Source organism: Prionailurus bengalensis, chromosome B3, assembly GCF_016509475.1.
Source record: "Prionailurus bengalensis isolate Pbe53 chromosome B3, Fcat_Pben_1.1_paternal_pri, whole genome shotgun sequence".
NCBI lineage: Eukaryota > Metazoa > Chordata > Mammalia > Carnivora > Felidae > Prionailurus > Prionailurus bengalensis.
In genome coordinates, this window is record NC_057355.1 from 145,592,487 (window position 1) to 145,611,879 (window position 19,393).

At 62.6% G+C, this 19,393-nt stretch overlaps 1 protein-coding gene and 1 long non-coding RNA gene across 2 annotated transcripts; one reads left to right on the forward strand and one right to left on the reverse strand.

The window, feature by feature from the left end:
• Nucleotides 1-827: 827 nt before the first annotated feature.
• Nucleotides 828-10,681, forward strand: EXOC3L4 (exocyst complex component 3 like 4). The gene is made up of 12 exons (XM_043557067.1): nucleotides 828-979; nucleotides 1,493-1,905; nucleotides 2,819-3,470; nucleotides 4,235-4,346; nucleotides 4,618-4,740; nucleotides 5,106-5,206; nucleotides 5,444-5,524; nucleotides 7,032-7,146; nucleotides 7,705-7,824; nucleotides 7,917-8,069; nucleotides 8,651-8,772; nucleotides 10,093-10,681. The coding sequence occupies exons 2-12, from the start codon at nucleotides 1,509-1,511 to the stop codon at nucleotides 10,283-10,285; spliced, it is 2,169 nt and encodes a 722-aa protein (XP_043413002.1). The 5' UTR covers nucleotides 828-979; nucleotides 1,493-1,508; the 3' UTR covers nucleotides 10,286-10,681.
• Nucleotides 10,682-17,174: 6,493 nt separating this feature from the next.
• Nucleotides 17,175-19,329, reverse strand: LOC122469579. Its single transcript, XR_006293540.1, has 3 exons — nucleotides 19,045-19,329; nucleotides 18,538-18,719; nucleotides 17,175-17,761 (listed from the first exon to the last, which is right to left on the reverse strand). It is a non-coding gene; the product is annotated as an uncharacterized LOC122469579 (long non-coding RNA).
• Nucleotides 19,330-19,393: the final 64 nt, after the last annotated feature.

A 19,393-nucleotide genomic window follows, 5' to 3' on the forward strand; every position in this document is an offset into this window, starting at 1 on the left:
TGGCACCAGGAGACGACAAAGACCTGTGGCCTGGGCAGGGCAGATAAGGCCTCATCAATCATCTGGGCCTGCCCCTCTCTCGGTGAGGCCTCTGTCCAGCTGTCACATGGCATCTGGGAAGAGGAAGGTAGGCCTCAGCCGACCCCTCAAATGTCTGACCCCTGGACAGACATCGCTGGAGGGCATAGAGGGGTGATTGAGGGTCTGGGCCCTGCCTATCTCAATAGGCAGGCAAAATGGGGGCCTGGGAAGAGGGATTCCACCTGATGTCACCTAAGGGTCAGGTGCCGGCTCCAGCCTGACCTTTGTCCCAGGGATGGGGGCAGCCTGGAGAGGTCTCGGGGTTCTGGCCTCTGGTTGGTCAGTGACTTCAGTAGGTCCAGCCCTCCTCTTGGCTGCTCTCTCCAAGGCTTAAGTAAGATCTTGCTGATCTAACACAGCACCCCCCCCACCCCCACACAACACCCTCACGATGGGGTGGGTGGGAGGTCCCAGCAGGCTATGAAATCTCTCTCCTCTCTCCCACCCCAGCTTAACCTAAAGCCAGAAAATCAAACACCACTGGGCTGTGCTTAAAAGGAGAGTGGGTGCAGCCTGGGGAGGGCCTGGAGCTCAGGGTGGGACCTAAGCAGCCCCTGCTTTGCACCTCCATGCCCTAGGGACCCCCGCCCCACCCCCTACAGGGGAGTGGCCGGAGCCCATGAGGGGTGGGTGGTGGGGAGATGCACCGGTGAGGAACAGCCTCGGGGAGCCCCAGTCCCTGGTTAAATATAGACCTGGGGCCCCTCCCACCACCCCCGCCCACAGGGCTGCAAGGCTGGGATAAGCAGATAAGCCCCTGGGGGCAGCCACGGGTGGCCACAGACCTCAAGCCTGACCCTGCCTCCCTCCAGGTCTAAACAGAAGGAGCCTCTTCCAGGGAGGGATCCCTGAGCCTCCCTCTGAGCAGAAATAGTTGGACCTGATGGGCTGAATGGGGGTGAGCTGAGGGCTTGGCGGGGGTGGGGGGGGCAGTGAATGCTAGGTGGTGTGGAGATTGGGCAGTTAGGCCTCAGGACCTAAAGTCCAGGAAATCCTGGATGTGGTTGCCGGGTCCAGCCCTGGGGACCACGGGCTGCCGTCTCGGCTGTGCCCCCAGAATCTGCCTGTTTAACCCCCCTCTCCAACTGATGATGGCCTGGCAGAGCCAGAGAGGGTGGGCACCTGGGGGTGCCCTTCGGAAGATGGTATCAGGGAAGTTTTCCCAAAGGAAGTACCTGTCTGTCTACATCTCAGTGCCAGCTGCAGTGTGGCACGGAGAGAGCTCCGGCCGTGAGAGCTGCCCGGTGACAGCTTGGGGGTCATCTCTGAGAGAAGCTTCTCTGACCAAGCCGAGCCACTGGGCCCCTCCAGGTCTCACAGGGCTCTCACGAGGTTTCTGTGCCCATTCCCCAGGGCTGCCCCCCCCCCCCCGCCCCACCCCAGGCCTCCCGAGACTCCTTTTCATCCCCAGCTTTCCTGCTCCCAAGATGTCGTTATCACCGACAGTGACCTCCTGGCCAGAACCGCACAGCCCTGAGGAGTCTGATAAGCTGCAGACCCCAGAGCAGGACACTCAGCAGGCAAGCAGTGGGGACGTGCCCAGCACCCACCGTGAGGACACTCGGCCCGGCCTGGGCACCCTTCGGCGAGCCTTCTCCAGGGCAAGCCGGCGGGCCTTGGGCCAGGCCCCCGGGGAGGACACTGGCCTGCTCCGACGCAGCTCCCACTTCCTGCGATCCTTACGGCGCCCCCGCCCCCGGGATGGTGGCCCGGCTCCTGCACCAGGGGGGGACCGCGGCCCAGAGGGGCCCTCAGGCGTCACGGATGGTGGCAGCCGGCCCTCAACCACTGGGGTGGGGCCTGAGGAACCAGGACAGGAGGAAGGTGAGAGCTTCACAAAGGATACCAAGCATGGGAGGAAACTGAGGCCAAAGAGGGAGCAGCACAGCCCAGGCTTCCCAACAGCTCCCCCAAACACCCCCACGCACAACTGCATTTTACATTCGCCCAGCCTTTCAAGCAGGGGAGCATCCACTGGGCAGCTCAGAGAGGCCAGAGTGAGCTAAGTGAGGCTCAGAGAGGTTAGTGATCTGCCTCACATCCCACGGCCAGGAAGTGGATAAATGGGAGTTGAACCCACATCTGTAGGACTCCAGAACCCTCACCTCTCCACAGACTTCCACAGCCTGGCCCCTGGCCAAACTAGAGTGATGGATAAGGCGCTGGTCCTCTCAGAGCACAGGGCCGCAGGGGGTGCGTGGCAGTAATGGGCCTGGAGGGGAGCTCAGGAGGGCTGCGGGCGCAGGATGCATTGGCGCTGGGCTCCAAAGGGGGGGCTGCAGGTGGAAGTAAAGGGCTGCCAGGGGCTGGGGGCTGGCCCAGAGCAGGGAACAGCAAGAAGCGTGGGAGCTGGGCACAGGGACAGGACGCGCCCAGGCTGAGCTCTGACCCCAACAGACCTGCAGTCAAGACAGCAACATGAGGCCACCAGGCCCAGCTCAGCAGAGCTGGGAGCAGGGGAGAAGGTAGGGACCGAAAGCGGGGAGGGCAGGGCCTGATCCCAACTGCTGCTTTCAGCCAGGTTCGGGGCTTGGGGTTACCCCTCTTCCAGAGTGATTCCGAGGGACGATTCCCCGCAGGTGGGGGCCGTTGCTCCTGGAGCAGACCTTAGGGGAGCGCTGGGGCCAGGCGGCCCAGCTCCCGGTGGGCGAGAACGGGGCCCACAGGCCTTGGTTGGGGGCCGAGGTTCCGGCGCGGCACCCCCCCACGGCCCTCTCCCTGCCTGTCCTTGCCAAAGGCAAATCTGTGGCGGACCTCATCACGGAGCGGCAGCTGCTGGCGGCCTTCGAGCAGCTGCGGCAGCTGGAGACGCGGCTCCTGGCGCAGAAAGCCTCGGGCACCTTCGAGCAGGACCCCACCGGCTTCGCGCGGCGCGCCATGGACGTGTGCCTGCTCTACGACGGGCTGGCGGCGGAGATCCGCGCCATCGTGCGCGAGACGCTGGGCCCGGGCGGCGTGGACGCGGCCGCGCTCGCCGAGCTGGCCCGCGTGGTGCGCGCCGAGGAGGAGGCCCACCCGGTGCCCCCGGCCGACGGCGACTTCCTGCTCACGCCGCGCCGCTGGCGGCGGCACTGGGAGGACGCGGTGACGCGGAGCGCGCAGGAGCGCGTGCGGCAGGCGGGCGCCGGGGACGCCGCGGGGGCGGCCGAGGGCGCGTCGGGCCTGGCCCGGCTTCTGGCCGAGCTCGGCGGCTCGGTTCGCCGCGACCTGCGCCAGGTGCGGCTGCAGGTGCAGCCCGCCTACTCGGCCGCCGGCCTCCCGGCGTGGGAGGCCTACCTGCGCGCCTTCCACGGCGCGGTGGCCCAGCGCCTCCAGGAGCTCGCGCGCGACGCCCGGGGCTGCGAGCAGCTCTACGTCCTGCTGGACTGGACCGCCAATGTCTACGGCAGGTGAGGCCCCAGCCAGAGCGCCGAGCCGGGCGAGGGGAGGCCGGTATCGCCCACCTGGCCCTGCCCACCCGGAGGCCTTTGGGCGCCCGCCCCGAGGAGCCCTGGGCACCTTTTCCCTCTTTCTAACCGGGAGAGGGCTGGTGGGTGGGCGGCAGAGATCCCGGGGACTTTGACGTTCTTTTCTTTCCCCTCCTCTGGGCCGCGGTATACTCTGCCACCGGGGGTTCCTACGGTGCTACCCAGGCACCCGGTCCCGCGAGCGGGACAGCATCCTAGGGGAGGTTGCTTCCCTGACAGGGAGCCCAGATGGAGGCCTCTGCTAGTCCCCAGGACGCCGTTGAGCGTTTAGAAAAGGGCCCCCCACCCAGGCAGGACACAACCGTGGCTCACAGATGCCCGGCGCGGGTTGGACTTCACCCGCACTCTTCCCCTTGGATGGGCACCTGGGTATGGGGCCCGGCGGGCTGACAGCTCCCAGCTCCAGCCCCGCGCTGCGGGACGGGGTGGGTTTCCTTCGCTGCTGAGCCCTCCTCAGCTCCGAAGGCCAGAGAGCGGGTGGGAGGAGGGTGCCTAAGCTCCGGGGCTCATTAATTTGCTGTGTGGCCTCGGACAGCTACCTGGGCCTCCCTGGTGCGGCTTGGATAGTGGCAGGTCCCTGAGCTGTGTGGTGCTTGGGTGCCTAGGTTTTGGCCAGGGGGAAACTGGGGCAGCCACTAGTGCATCAGAGCGGGGCCCAGACCCTCAGCCCCTACCCTGCCTTCCAGTCCTGACTTCCTCGGTGCCCCGGACCTGACTCTGTCCACGGAGCCGCTGCCCCCACTCCTGGCACCCAGTGTGTGGGCGCGCCTGGAGAGCGACTACACCAGCTTCCTAGAGGTGAGGCCCTCGAGGGGCAGGGCCTGAGGGGCGCCATCCAGGCTGAATGTGGCTGCCTCGCTGTGGGGAAGTGTGGAGCCCAGAATCACCCTGGGTGTGTGGCCTCGATCAGGGGAGAGCCACTCCTCACCCTGTGGCCTTCAGCATGGGCCTGGGCCCCAGCAGGGTGGGTCAGTTTCCCCCAGGGCCCAGGACAGGGCTCCGAAGGTAGGGGGACCCACGCCTCCCTCTTGGGAGGGGCTCACTGTGCCCCTGTCCCTACCTTGCACAGACCAAGATCACAAGCTGCTTCGAAGGCATCCTGCAGCTGGAACAGAGCCGCTGGGGGGCCACTGAGGCCCCCGATGTGCTCCAGGGCCTCTACCACACGCCTCTGTCCATCGACATCCACATGGTGAGTCTTGGGAGGGGGGACGTATGTTTGGGCCTCAGGTGGTATCTGTCCCCTTCCAGGTGGGGACACCCAGAGCTATACAATCCAGTCCCGACCTCCCTTCCCCAGTAGGCGAGAGCCTGAGGCCCCCACCTGGGTGGAATCAGGGACCCTGGGTCGCCAGCCAGGCTGGGAGTGCCAGGGCACAGCGCCCAGCTTAGCAAGTGGCCCGCGGATGTGGGGGTGCTGGGAGGCTGCTGGAAGCTAAAGCCGAGACCACTGGAGCAGGGCAGGTTGGAGACGTCATTGGGCCACAGGTGAGGGACAGGGGGCATCAGGTGGGATCTGGGCTTCGACGTGGGTTCAGCATGTGGCGTCTCTTACAGCTCGTGGCTGAGCATGTGAAGGCGGCTGGTGCCATCTCTGCAGAACTGGAGGCCACCACCCTGCGCATCTGCGCGCGGGCACTCGGCCTCTTTCTGCCCAGGTGCAGGCATATCCTTGGCCCAGGGTGGGGTGGGTGGAGGGACCAGGGTAAGGATGGTGGTCGTCCCTGGGGAAGGGCCACCCTGTTTGCTCAGAGTCCGAGATCCAGGGACAGATGAGAGAGAGGAGCCTTCTTATAAGGCCCCGGGTCTGGATAGGGACCTGAGGAGGAGGGCAGACCCCAGGTCATCGCGCCACGGGTAAGGGTCCCTAAGGCTTTTGCGTACTTCGCCCCCAGGTTTGAAAAGGCTTTTCTACAGTCGGAGGCGGTGAGCGAACCTCATCTGGGCGCCAGCATCAACGCCTGCGAGGAGCTCAGGTGGGTCTCCACCCTGCTCCTCCGCAGGGAGGTGCCTGGCGCGGCCAGCAGGGGGCGCGCGAGCTCGGGGAACCGGGAAGCCGTAGGCTCCCGTGGCGGCCGGCGCGCACTGAACAGTCTGGACCATGCGCCCGGCGTTGGAGGGACTTCCCGGAAAGCCTCCCAGGAGGGCACCCGCGTCTCAGCTCCCGCCCCCGCTGGAAGGTCCTCCCTCCTCCCCGCAGGGGTGAGGCCCTGGAAGGGATGCAGGGAGTTTCAACGCTGAGCAGAGGCTAACAAATTCCAGCCACCCCAGTTATCGCCTGTTGTCTGCCCAGTGTGTCCCAACCCCCCAACCCCCCCCCCCCCCCCCGCACCCGGCCCACGCCACCCTGGGCTCCTTTCTTTCCTCCCTTTACCCAAGTTGGCCGGCTTCCTTTTTAAAGACCCTCCCTCCTCTTCCCCACTACCCTGGGTCCCTCTGCCCCCAGAAGGCAGATGCAGGCAGTGGCTGCCCCCCTCCTGGGCCTCCGGTGTACCCCACATTATGGATGCACCAGCTGCAGCAGGTACGGCCATGGACTTTGAGCCGCGCAGTCTGGGTTCTGATCCCAGCTCTGCCACCTGCTCCCTGTGTGCCTAGAGATAAGTCCCTTCCCCCTTCTGTGCCTCCTTTTGTCATCTGTCAGAAGGAGCCGTGGGGCTCCACGCCCTAGAGGGAATCATTTCGTATTCACTTTTTGTGAGCGCTTGAGATCCAGGCACTGAGCTGGAGCTTTACCCGCCTGATGTATTTCGTCCCGAGGGCAGTGTCCCCATGTACTGGGACAAGTGGAGGCTCAGAAAAGGAGTGCCACCGGCCCACCATCATGCACCGTCCAGTATGTGCTGGACCTGGGACCTGAACCACACTTGTCTGAATCCAAGCACGACCATGACGAGGACCACTTGTCTAACACTCTCTCAACCCTGATCGATGCCAGGCTGGTCCGTCCCCTTCAGCCCCAGGAAACACTCTCTGCCCCTTGGTAGGGAGCCTCTGACCCAGCCCCTGATGGAACTTTTTAGCCTGCCTTTCTGTGTCCCTGTTCTGAGGACTGGGCATAGCCTGGCCCTCAGTCTCCTTGAAAGTGTGTGACGGGTTTGAAGTGGGGGACATTGTCACCTTCAGAGAGGCAGTTATGAGGCTCAGGGGAGGGCCTCTGTGCCAGTCATGGCTAGGCTGCCCTGTCTCATCACCAAGATGGTTGGAGGTTTGACCCAGAGACACCACAGGGGGGTTCTGCGATGCAGTGGGGACACCACCATCACCCTGCTGACCTACCCTCTGGGATCAGCTCCTGGGGCTTTGGAGCCATCTTCTCACCTGACTGTGCCTTCGGGGCTACTACACTGTACAGCCCCAGGGGCTGCCCTTCACAATATAGTCTAAGTGAATGGCACCTGGCCTCCTCGGCTGTCTACCGGAGCTTGTTCCACAGCCTGCTCCTCCTCGCCCACTCCATCTCCTGTCCTGGCCCCTCCCCAGGACCAGTCTTCTGGCCAGGTTCCCAGGAACCTTTGAAGAGCTGGAGAAACCTCTAGTGGCTGCCATCTGTGCCTTCCAAAAGCGGCTGCTCCAAGGCTTGCAGTATGATGTGCAAGTGAGTGGGACAGGCCCTTCTCTCCCCACTTTCTACACCCAGCAGCTGCTTCCTGTAACCTGGAGCCCGGGGCCCCCAAGTCCCAGCATAACCTCACCTCAGGGGCAGTTTCGGGGGTGGTGTGTTGGGGGGTGGGCAAGGGACCCAGATAAATTCCTAGTTGAGCAGGGAGGTCAGGAAACGCCTACCTACTTGAGACTCTCAGAGAGGGTGTGTTCAAGGAACCAGACCCCTCACCCTGCCCCTCAAGGCCTCCCCAGGCTCCCCTAAGCAGGGCCTGCCTAGAGGCTCAAACTCAAACCCTGTCCCCTGGAGCTCAGGGCTTGGAGGAGTCATCCTTGCAAGAGGCTTAATGACATTCATGGCTGAGAGAGATGTTACTCGGGTGACATTAGAAGGGGGTCAGTCCCCCCAAAGTTTCTTCCTGGCGACAGATTGTCCATCGGCCTGAAACACCTCTGTTAGGAACCACGCACTGGCTCTGAGGAGAGGGTCTAGGGGATGAGGAGGAGACGGTTTGAGGAGTGTTAGAAGACTCCTGTCCCCCTCTGCCCCCAGCCGCTTTTCAGGGTCCTGTGTACCAAGGCCTGGCTGACACACGACGTGCTGCAGCCCCTCATGGACAAAGTGGTGGCCTTCGCCCATCACCTGGAGCACGTGGCCCCACCGCGGGCACAGGTATTTCGGGACAGGGCTCTGGTGGGGCCGTGCCCTGGGCTGGGGCCTGTGACTCTGACTCTGACCCTGGCCCTGATCCCCCGACGGCCCAGGAGACTCTGCAGGAGGCACACCGATACGTGGTCCGTGAATACCTGGCACAGGTGCTGAGGCCTCGTGAGCGGTTCCGCGGTGTCGATCGCGTGACTAGCTCCCAGAAGATGGGCCTCGACGCCCAGGCCATTGGCAACACCTTCCAGGGCTTGGTAGGAGCATTGACTGACTGCCCCCAGTGCTCGCCTCCTCCTAGGGCCTCTGGCGTGAGGAGCCTCCCCTGGCACCCCCTATTCTCATTTCCGGGAGGGGGGGCTCCGCAAGAGCCCCCTGGGGCGGGCTTTGGCAGAGGTGGTTGTCCCCACTCTGCAGCAACCGGGAGAGGGTTTGGGAGCGCTGGCACAGCGGGGGCGGGGCCAGGTGGGATCATTTCCATATATTTGCATACGGCCCTCGCGATGTGAGCAGCCAAGGGGCGGGGCCTCCGGGAGGCCCCTCCAGCATCCAAGACCCAGCCTTTGGAGCCTGGGCACCTGTTGCTTACGCCGGCGCGGATGCGCTGTAGGATTCCCGGCAGGACTTCCGGGCCTGGGTCTCGGTTTACCCACCTGCGCAGAGACCGGAAGACCTCTCTGAAAGTGCTGCGGCTCCGTCCACAGCGCCAAGACCCCCTAACGCCGCCCGTGCAGTCACAGCGGGTGTCGGTGCCTTAGTGTTGGGGCTGCAGGCAGGGGTGGCAAGGGGGCTCCCGCGGGAGGCGGCCCGTGCCCTAGGAGGCTCCCTGTCCCCGCAGGGCTCAGAGGCCACGTGGCTGGGCCAGGCTATCCCATGCGTCGCTGACATTCTCGGCGAGACTTACAAGGACGACATCGGGCGGCACCTGGAGACACTCATCGGGAGCTACCCAGACATCAGGTCCGTTCCCCACCTGCTCCCTCACTGGGCGCCGCCGGCCCCGGGGTCGGGGGACCGGGGCCTTCAGAAGGGTCCCTGTGGCTCTGGCGGGGGGGGGGGGGGCAGGGGAGGAACCAGAGGGAGGTGCAGCGCGTCCCGTACGGAGCGGGGCCGGCACCGGGCGCGGGCTCGTGCGCAGGTGCGTGAGGTCCCGGGCGTGCGGGGTGGCCCTTGACCTTCAGGCGGGGGCGGGGCGTGAGAGCCGGGGCGGCCCCTCCTTCTACCGCTGTTCTCGGATTTGGCGTTCGGTGCCTGGGGTCCCGAGGCCTCTAGAGTGTGAGGGGGTCGGGGCCCCTCCTCATGCGTCCGAGGATGGGGACAAGTACCCGTCCCGGAGTCTGAAGGGGAGACGCCCCCTCTACGAGAAAGCCCTATTGGCAGCCCGGGACTCCTGAGACCTGGCCAAGAGGAAAGAGGCTTTGATTCCGGGGTTTGGAGGGGAGGTGGGGGGGATGGTGAGTCATCGAACCCGTGGAAATTCCAGCCCGAATCTCTCCATAGCCTTGGAGATTCCGGGATGGGGAGGTCGCAGAGAGCCTGGGACAAAGCCCTTTTCCCCAGCTCGGACTGTCTCTGCCTTTGGCCGGGAGTGACTACTTCCCCCACAGTGCTGCGGGGTCCCCCCCGTCCCTGGGGCTTGTCTACTCTTGGCTGCCTGCCCCTGTCTACCTCCCCCCACCCCCTCCCCGCCCCCATTCCTGGAGGCGGCACTTCTAGTGCTGTGCCTGGGCCTCTCTTCTCGCTGCCTGTCGGGATGGGGAGGTCGCAGAGAGCCTGGGACAAAGCCCTTTTCCCCAGCTCGGACTGTCTCCGCCTTTGGCCGGGAGTGACTACTTCCCCCACAGTGCTGCGGGGTCCCCGTCCCCCCCCCCCCCCGTCCCTGGGGCTTGTCTACTCTTGGCTGCCTGCCCCTGTCTACCTCCCCGTCGGTGGCTCCCGGCACAGTGCTCGCAGGAAGAAGCCTCAGACACCTCTGGGCCTGGACCCGCTGTCCTTGAGGCCTTATCACTTCTCTCACTCCACTGATCTTTGAACCTCTGCTTAGACTGTGTTCCCCCACGGGCATGCCCTTTCCCCTCCCCACCCAGCTCAGCCCCCCTCGAGGCCCAGCCACGCTGTCCAGGGCCCTGCCCCTCCCGCTTCCGTCATTCGCAGCCTTTCTCGGGCCAGCTTCCGGGAATGCTGGGGGCACCCGCACTTGGGCCCAGGGGCTCGCCTCGCTCAAGGCTGGAAGTGCCACGGAGATGCGGGGCCTACAGCGATAGGGGCGTGTCTTTGCAGGCGGGACCACGTGCTGGCCATTCTGGCGCTGCGCAGACTGGGCCGCCGTCGGAACCAGCGCCTCTTGCAGCATGCCCAGAGCCTGCTGAGGGCTGCGGCCAAGGCAGAGGGCTCCGAGGCTGCTGGCGGCCATGTGCTCTTCGAGGAGATCCAAGTGCCTACCTCCGTGGACCTGCTGATCACCTGCATCTGATGCTCCAGGTCTCGGAGGGAGCGGGCCTCAGGTGGGGGGCCGCATTAACTGAGGGGTCAGCACCTTCACCCAGGCATCACCCTCACCCAGACGCTAAGCCCCAGGCTGGGAGTCTAGGGAGGCGCTCTCAGCCCTGCCCCCAACCTTGAAGCCCGTGATCACACGACGACGTTCGTCCTCAGCTGTGCGTGGTTGCTTACCAGAAGGAACAGCACGAAGAGAGGCATTTCAGGCATTTGTGGGGGAGTGTTTGGGGGTGGCGGAGGTTCCTTTCAATACTGCCTCCCGGCCTAACGGTCCAGCACCACCCCCAGTCTGAAAGTGAAGCAGAGAGTATTTATTTTTAAAATAAAGGTGAATTAAAACGGTGCCTCCCTAAAGAGGGGGCAGGGCCAAGTTGACGGTCTGAGTCTCCAGGTACCAAGGGGTCGGGATGGAAGGTTCTGTGGTGACTCCATTTGGTAGATGGTCCTTTCCTGTGCATTGCACAAATGGGGAGACTGAGGCAGGCCCAGAGCTGGGAAGGCTTGTGCCTGTGGCTGCAGAGAAAAACGGTCTTCAGCCCTGGGATCCTGGGTGCACTGGCCTCATGTGCCAAGTGCGCCTCACCCAGCAGGAGTTGGCACGGTTCTGTCCTGTTCTAACAGGCCTGGGCCCCTAGGAGACAAGAAAAGGCCGAGGCTTGTTCTGCAGCCTGAAGTATTTGGGTTAGACGTGAGAGGGACTTCCCAGCAGCGAAAGCAGTAGAATTGGTGGAGGGCAAGTGTCAGCCCTGGAGAGTGGGGGTGGGGGTGGGGGTGGGGGGGGTGGGGTCATGATCCTACCGGTCTCAGCTTGGCCGGCAGGGCTGCAAGGAGATTGCCCCACCGTGCACCTGTTATCTACCCCCATCGCCTGGTTCTTCTCTCCCGAAAAGCTGGCACTGAAATCTGACTCTAGCCTCTGGCAAGGCTGCTGAGAAACCCATTTGCATTGGCAGCCTCCAGCTTGCCAGGGAGGCTGAGTGCTGAGATGGTGTGTGCGTGTGGAGGGGGTGGGGTAGACGCCGAGGCAGACAGTGATAGGTGCCTTCCTGGCCCATCCCTCTGCAGCAGACCCCCCATGAGCCTGACCGTGACCTTGGCAGAGGTGGGGAGCAAGGAACTGCAGGTGGGCCAAGGTTCTAAGAACCCAGTGAAGTTGAGCCTCCCAAGGACAAGGTGAGAGGTCTGAAAGGCTGCAGGGCCAGGCCTGTGGGGGATCTGACTCCCCTAGCTCCTTTCAGGCCCATCTCCCTACACTGTGGACAGCCAGGGGCGGGTCTGCCACAATCCCTACACCAAGGCTGGAGAACTGCGTCTTGTTGGGGTGCTGAAGGGAGCGGGAGCAGGTACCAGGGGCAGCCCCCTCCGTGGATACATGGGGGTCAGGGGTGGGCGGGCAGGAGGCCTGGGTGTCCAGCCCTCCCTAAGCAGGTAATGCAGAGGGGTGGGGTGGGGTGGGAGGAGCAGGAGTGAGGATCAGGAGTGGTTGGGGCTCCCGGGCTCCAGGCTAAGGATGGGGACAGTGTGTTCCAGTGTCGACACTGACGAGCAGTCCTGTGTCTTTCCTTTGTGGGGAAACTGAGGCCAGCAGAGGGTAGAGGTTGCTTCACATCAGGCCCCAGCACAGGTAGCCTGAGACCCTCACAGTCAGGAGGAAGGGAGGTATCAGAGGGGTACCTCCTTCCGCAGGAAGGGCAGGGACTGACAGGCCAGCCTGACTCCACATTTGACCTCAGTAGCCATCAGTGGCCTGGGTGAGTCCAAGGCTGGGTGGGGTGGGGCATAGAAGGTTTGATTTGGTCCTGGCCGGGTTCTCCCTAGGGAGCCCATACCCCATGTTTGAGCCCCAGTCTCCTCACAGAAACTGCCCCCCCACCGGCAGCCCCTGCCCTGACCCCGGCCCTAACACGCCTGCCCTGACCCCCGCCCCCCTGAGCCCCTGGCTAGGGTGAGAGCCCTGGGGCTGGGTTCCCAAGGCAGGCTGCAGAGGTGGGGAAGGGTGCAGTCCCAGCCCTGCCACTTTCCCGTCATGAGACTGTAGGCACATTCCTTTACTTCTCCATGCCTCTGTTTTCCTCGCTGTGAAATGGGGGTGCTGTCTGTGCCCCCCAGGCTGGGAAGGGTTACATACGAGCCAGCCAGAAAACCAGATGCCTGGCTCTCTTGTAATGCCATCCCCAGGGCCTGGCCAGGCCATGCTCTGCAAGCAAAACTTAAAAAGGCCCTGGTGCAGGAGTGGGGGCCAGCGAAGCCTGAGGCCGGTGGGGTCGGTGAGTGGGGAAGGCGCCCAGGAGGAGGCTGGGAGGAGGCGCCAAAGTGGGGGAGCCCCTCGCTGACAGGAGCATCCTGTTGCAGTGGAAAGGATTCAGGCTGAGACCCAGGGCCATCTTCCGGAGTGTCTGGGCCTGGAGACAGGAAATCAGATTCTCCTGGAATGCCAGGCGGGTATGTGTGCCTCATGTGTGTTCCTGTGAGCCCAGCAGCGCCTGGAGGCAGGGGCTGGCTTCCCGAGGCCAAGCTGAGATGCACAGGAGGCTGGACAGCAGCTCCTCCGAGGCTGTGGTCAGGACGGTTGGGGCCCAGAGGTGGGCCAGGCCAGGGGCACCGGACTCTGGCCATTGACCATTCTGCCTCAGACCCCCTGGCTCTCCCATCCCGCCAGGTCTTATGAGGCCTTGCAGAGAGCCTGGAGTATTTCGTTGGCCATCCTGTTGTCTGGGCCAAGTGTGGGGGAGGGGCTGGCCCTCAGAGGGCAGCTTCCTGACTTGTAGGCCAGGTTGTCTGGCTGACAAGGAAGCATGTGCGCATGGCTGTTCCTGGAATGTGCCTGGGGACGGAGGGCCCTTGCCCCGTGTCTGCACTCCCCAGGTGGGGCAGGACATCCGATCTGCCCCTAGAACTCGGGTCCTGGGCCCTCCCAGCTGATCCCTGGTTCCGTCCCTGTCTGGCCACCCTCTTTCTCCTGCACGGCTCCCTTCTCTTTCCTCTCCAGCTCAGCCTGGCTTCCTTCAATGCTCACGTTTCTTGGGGTTCCTTCCTGCCTTGGGGGTTGCTTCTGGCCTCTGGCCCCGAGCCTGCGGGCTCTTGAAACAAGGCTTGCTCTGAGAAGTTTTGGGGACCCCAGCCCAACCTGGGGAGGGCAGTGAGAATATGCGGAGGGCCACCCTGCCCAAGGCAGAGTGCCCAGGTCCCAGGACATGGTGAGCCACAGCCTGAGAGTCCTGCTAGCCCCAGGACAATCCTGGGGTGACAGACGGGGACTGGAGTGTCACCTAGGAGCCTCGCCCTAGCTCAGCCTCGGACTCGTGCCTTCTGTGGGCTCCTCTCCCTGCTGGGACTCGTGACTGGGCCCAGCTCCCCTGGAGAGTGTTGTGCCGTACGAGCCCACGGGGCCATACCAGGCAGCAGTGTTTTCGGGTCTCGGCTCTGCCCTCCTCGCTGGTAACCCGGGGCCATCTCCTCCCTGAGGCTCTGTCCCCTCATCTGCAGCACCCCATAGGTGAGGGAGGGCGGGAGTAGATGAGACCGTCCTCAGATCCGGGCACGCTGTGAGTGACAGTGTGTCGCCTCTGTCCCCGTACAGCCTCTCTCTCTCTTCCTTGCTTTCCTGGTGACCCCAGCCCCTTCCTTCCTGGCCCCTGACCACATGGAGCCCCCGTACATAGGGCGGCACCCTCATCGGCCAGCAGGCAGTCCTTACGGGGCCCCCACCCCTTCAGGGGAGGGGAGAGGAGGCTGCAGTGTTCCCAGAGTCACCCTCCAGCCGCATTGTCACTTCCTTCCTTTGCTGCCACCAAGTCCCTTTGGGAACTCCAGCAGGCCAGAGGGGCCCTTCTCCCAGGTCAGGGCCCGCCCTTCCCCTGCTGGCTGTGGAGCCCTGGGTGCTGAGGGGCCCGTAAGGATGCTGCTGATGAGGGCCAGCTCCACAGAGGCCTGGGTCTGGGAGGACCAGGCCCCCCTGGTGGCAGCGCAGGCCCTCTTGTGGGAGAGATGTGCCCGGTGCCGGGAGCTCCCCTGGGCAAGTGCTGCCAGGGTCTCAGCCCGCGCCCCCCCCCCCCCCGCCCCGGGCCCTCCTCTGGTGAAATGGTTCGAGGGGACCAAACCCCAGACAAGTCAAGCCCACCCCTGGGTCCACTCCTCTCCTGGGGCCCGTGGGGCCTGGACTGGTCCATTGCAAAGACTTTCCTCCTCTCAAGATTCCCCTACTCTGCACAGTATAGCTCCCCACCTGTTAGTGGCCTTTAACATTTATTTGTGAAATGTTTTCATTTTTAACTCTCATAATATTTTGGATAGTGACACAATCACACAGCTCAGAATTTTTGTTAATGTTTACTTACTGATTTTGAGAGAGAGAGGGAGAGAGAGAACCCCAAGCAGGCTCGGGGCTGTCCGCACAAAGCCTGACGCGGGGCTCGAACTCACAAACTGTGAGATATGATCTTGATTTCAATCAAGAGTCAGATGCTTAACTGAGCGAGCCACCCAGGCGCCCCCACATAGCTCAGAATTGTAAACGTACAAAAAGGTTATAAGGTGAGATGTCTCCATATTCCCATCCCCTATATCCTTCCCCAGAAGCAACCAGGGGATCCTCACAGGATACTGGCATTTGTAAAAAGCGATGCTCATCCGAGGAATATACGTGAATAACGAAATGTCAGGCATCCATGAAGCCTCTTGCTGGAGGCGGTTGGGGACGCGGGCAGTCGTGTAAACAGAGCAAGCGATAAAGAACCTAACACGTCAGATTGCCAGAGTCCTCAAATCATGGAATCTCAGGATGTTGGAAAAGAGGAATGTCATGAAAAGCCCCGCGGTTTCTGGGGCACCCACTGGGTGCCTGCCTGGCTGTGCTCCGTGACTTACGGCTTCCCCCCTTCCTGTGGATTCGGGGCAGCGGTAAGAGTCAGCTTCTGGATTCAGACACCCCGGGCTGGGACCCCAGCTCTGCACCTTCTTGGCTGTGTGACATTGAGCAAGTTACTCTCCCTCTCTGGGTTCCATCTCCTGGTGTAAAATTGGAAGCATTACATGAGAAAACGCAAATATGGTGCCGGATGAGAGCCTGGCTTGTGGCTTGCACTCACCAAGAGGAGCGTTACTGCTCTGTGCACGCACGTCTCTCGTAAGCCTTTCCTGGCAACCTCCTGAGCGTGTGTCCCCTCCACTTCCAGGAGGGAAGACTGAGGCCTGAGGGATGGAGCCACGTGTCTGAAAATACAGATGTGAGTGACGCAGCTCCCCAGGGGCCAGGTGGTCTTCGCGCCCAAGCCCCCATCATCATGCCTGCCTTCTCCAAAATCCAGAAGCTCGCAGCTTCCGGTGCCCTGTCGGATGAGGGGGAGTTCTCAGCACCCAGGCTCTGAGAGGCTGCGGGGAAGCATCCCTCTCGTCCCCGCCTGGCCAGGCCCGTGCGGTGCTGGGATTCCCAGAGAGCCCCTGCCATGTGACTTGCCTCTGCCGCTGGTGGGGCCTTTGGGGGAGCAAGCCTCCTGGCCGTTTTCCTGGAAATCCTACGGACTCAGAGAAGGGCCCCAGGGCAGCCCCAGGCCAGAAGAGACAGGAGCTGAACTTGACTTGCACTGCCCTGCACTCCTTGGAAGAGTGCTGGGCTGGAGGTGGGCCAGTCTCATGGAACAGCTGCAGGAGCCATTGCCCCTTGCCTCAGTTTCTCCATCAGGCAGACGCTGAAGGGATGGTGCTGCCGGCTTCCTCTGGGGGAGGGGGGAGGGGAGAGGCTTCATGGGTGATGGGAGGGGCACTATCTATTGGTAAACATTTGGCCTGGTGAGTGCGCGCGAGGGCGGGCATGCCCTGTGAGGGAGGTTCCCGGTCAGCTGTCCTGGCCATCCCGTGGTCCCTGGGGAGGTCAGCAGACTCCAGCTGAGGTCTGGTGCAACTTCAGACACCCTTGAACAAGTGACTTCCCCTTTTGGGAAAGGTCAGTGGCAGCAGGGACCACAGACTCAAGGCCTCAAACTCTGTGTCCACTTACACTCTGAGACTCAGTTTCCTCATCTGTCAACAGGGGATACAATGGCTCTGCCCAGTGCCGTTGGTGAGTGGGGTGTCCCCAGGATGAGGGAAGGGTCCCAGGTCGGGTGATGGCCTGAGGCGGACAGGGAGAAGTAGAACTGGAGAGCTGGTTTAGGGTGGTGGTAAATGCATAGTCTTCTCGCAAAAGGAAGTGGCCTGTGCCATGGGGGAAGGGCTCAGTGACATCCTGGAATGCCCTAGACACCCGGTCCTGGGGAGTCCACCACACGGTCAACACTGCCCTTGCGACCAAGGCACTTTGGCCGGGTCTTCCCAGTGAAGCCCAGCCCTTCATTCCTGTGCGATCCCCTCCCTGGGCCTTTGCACCTGCTGACCCTTGCTCCAAGCTGCCCCCTCCTTCTGCACATGACTGGACCTATCTGTGCCTCTGTTTCCCTCGTCTGTGAAGGAGAGGGAAATGCATGTAAAGCACTTAGAACAGAGCTCGGCACCTGTGGAGGCCAACACACGTCAACTGACCACCCTCAGAATTGCAAGCAGGGTCTCGAACAGGTATTTGCACACCCACGTTCAAAGCAGCATCACTCACGACGGCCACAGGGTAGCAGCAATCCAAGCGTCCACCGACAGGCCGTGTTGCATAAACAATGAAATATTCAGTTGGAAAAAGGAAGGAGAGTCTGACCCAGCTACAACACGGGTGACCCTTGGGGGCATCGTGCTGAGTGACATAAGCCAGTTACAAAAGGAATAATAATGCTGTTATGATTCCACTTCTATGAGGTGCTTGGAATAGTCCAGTTTACAAAGAGAAAGTGGAACAGTGATTGCCAGGGGCTCGGGGAAGAAGAAACGGGGAGTTAACGTTTAATAAGTACAGAATTTCATTCTTGCAAGGTGAAAAATGTTCTGGAGAGGGATGGTGGTGAAGTAATAATATTGCATAAGAATGTACACACCACCGAACTGTATACTTAAGATGGTCAAAATGGGAAATTACGTTATGCGTGCTTCATCACAACTTTAAAAACCAACCAGCTGTCATTTCTGAGCAGAGGGGAGGGAGGCCGACTCACTTTGTCCCGGGCTTCTGAGCCCTGGGCTGCCGGTGAGGAGCTGACCGCTACTGCTGGCCGGGGGCTGATACACCTGACTTCCGGGCTAGGCTGGAGGGGTCTGATGCCACTCTGCTCTGCCTGCTGTCCACCCCTCTCTTCCGGGTGGAGCTGGCCTGCTCTCCCCTACCCATCCCTCAGGGAGGTGGCCACTGGGACAGCAGCTGGCAGGAACACCCCCAACCAGCGTCTGATGCTCATTTCCTGCTGAGGGTGGAATCCTTGGCTGGCCTTCTCTGGAAGTGTCTGGCCTCTTGGGGAGGTTTCCTCATCTCTCCAGACGGGATAAAAGCAGCACCTGCCCCACTGGCTGTCGTCCCCTGGCCGTCTATGCAGCCCTGTTTTCAGAGGATTTCCCTTGTGTTGGGGGCTCCGTGTAGGAAGCACTTGACCTCCTATCTCAACTCAGGGAAAGGGGAAGGCAACTTTTCCCAACTCGTGGCTGCTGCCCAGGGTGAGGCCATGGAGAGGGAGCCCAGGCAGCCTGGGCATCCAGGGATGAAGCTGGCTGCCCAGCACCTGCCCGGTGAAGTGTCCATCCTGTCTCTGCTGATCAGGATCTGGGGCTCTGATGGGTGGTGGGGTGTGTGGGCCTGACAACCCCCTCCCCCGGACACACACCCGCAATGACCCAGAAAACTTCAGATTCTCCAGTGATTTCCCAATCTGTTTGGGGAGAGGAGAGGAGGGCTGGCAGGAAAGTGTGGGGATTGCACAATGTGGCCACAGGAGGCAATGAGCCAGGACCCCTAGGCTCCCACCCTCCTGGCCCCTGTCTGGCTGGATGAACTTGGGGGAGTGGCCTTTCATCCCCACAGTCTGTTCACCAGGGAGGAAATGGAATGACCCTCCCAGCCCCGGGGCACTGTGGCTCTGTTGGCTCCTCTGCAATGGTCACCGCCCCCCCGCCCCCCCCCCCCCCAGGGACTTAGGGAAAGAGAGTGTGGAATCCGTCTTACTGCCATTTCCTGAGGTCCCCCCACAAGTGCCCCCCAGGGGCAGGATCTGCAGCCAAGCCCAAGCCTGGTACTTGACCACCACTCCCAAGGAGGAAGAGGAAGTTCTTAGTGCAAAGGGCACCCCCAGCTCCCCTCTACCCCACCTACTCCCTGACCTCAGAGATCTTTGCCCAGCTGGTACGGGGAGCAGGAATCCACACGTTGGGGGAGAGAGACCAAGGGCAGAGGCAAACAAAAGGTTGGAAGGGGCAGAGGCTCTAGCAAGAAGTAAAAGGGAAGCCGGTGCCCAGCTGGGGAATTCCTCAATGACACCACTCTTTCCAGAAGGCAAGAATTCCTAAAACAAGAAATGGGGAAGGGGGTGAGGCGCTAATGGTTGCTCTTCACCAGCAACGCCCCCCCCCCACCCCAGCTCCCCCAGACCCAGAGAGAGGGAGAAACTGGGTTTGGATGAGGAAACTGAGGCCCAGAAAGGGGCCTGGCCTGCCCAAGGCCAGTAAGGACAAGACTGCACTGCGTGAGGATCAAGCCTGAGCTGCAGGGGTCTGGGCCTGGTGCCTCGGAAGACGTCCCGGCCCCACCCCAATCCCAGAAAGGGAAGGTGCCCCCGCGGGAGTCCGCAGCACGGTGTGCAACCTCGGGCGACTTGGAGGTCACGTCACCTTTCTGAGCCGTTACCCCCTTTCGAGCCAGGCTTGTGAACGAGCGGATGCCAAGCCCCCAGCACGGTGCGCCGCGTCAGTAGCTGGCCAGCCCTGCGGCCCCCTTCCCCTCCCCGCCTCCTCCAGCAGCGCCGCCCCCCTGCCTCCCGGACACCCGGAGCGGGGACGCTCTACCCAGAGGGGGCAACCCTCGCGCGGCCCAGGGAGTCAGGGTGGGACGGTCCCCGGGACCCCGCGGGGAGAGAGCTCGGGAGCCGGGGCGGGTGCTGGCTCTGTGACGCGGGACAGAGGTCCCGAGCCCCTTCCAGCCGGCCAATCAGAAGCCGTGGTCGGACAATGCCAGCGCCTG

Excerpts from the sequence above, each read along its gene's own strand:
- EXOC3L4 (XM_043557067.1), top strand. The coding sequence starts at position 1,509 with ATGTCGTTATCACCGACAGTGACCTCCTGGCCAGAACCGCACAGCCCT. Across the intron at positions 3,471-4,234 it reads ACCGCCAATGTCTACGGCAG|TCCTGACTTCCTCGGTGCCC; the intron begins GTGAGGCCCCAG and ends CCTGCCTTCCAG. Across the intron at positions 5,207-5,443 it reads CTCGGCCTCTTTCTGCCCAG|GTTTGAAAAGGCTTTTCTAC; the intron begins GTGCAGGCATAT and ends CTTCGCCCCCAG.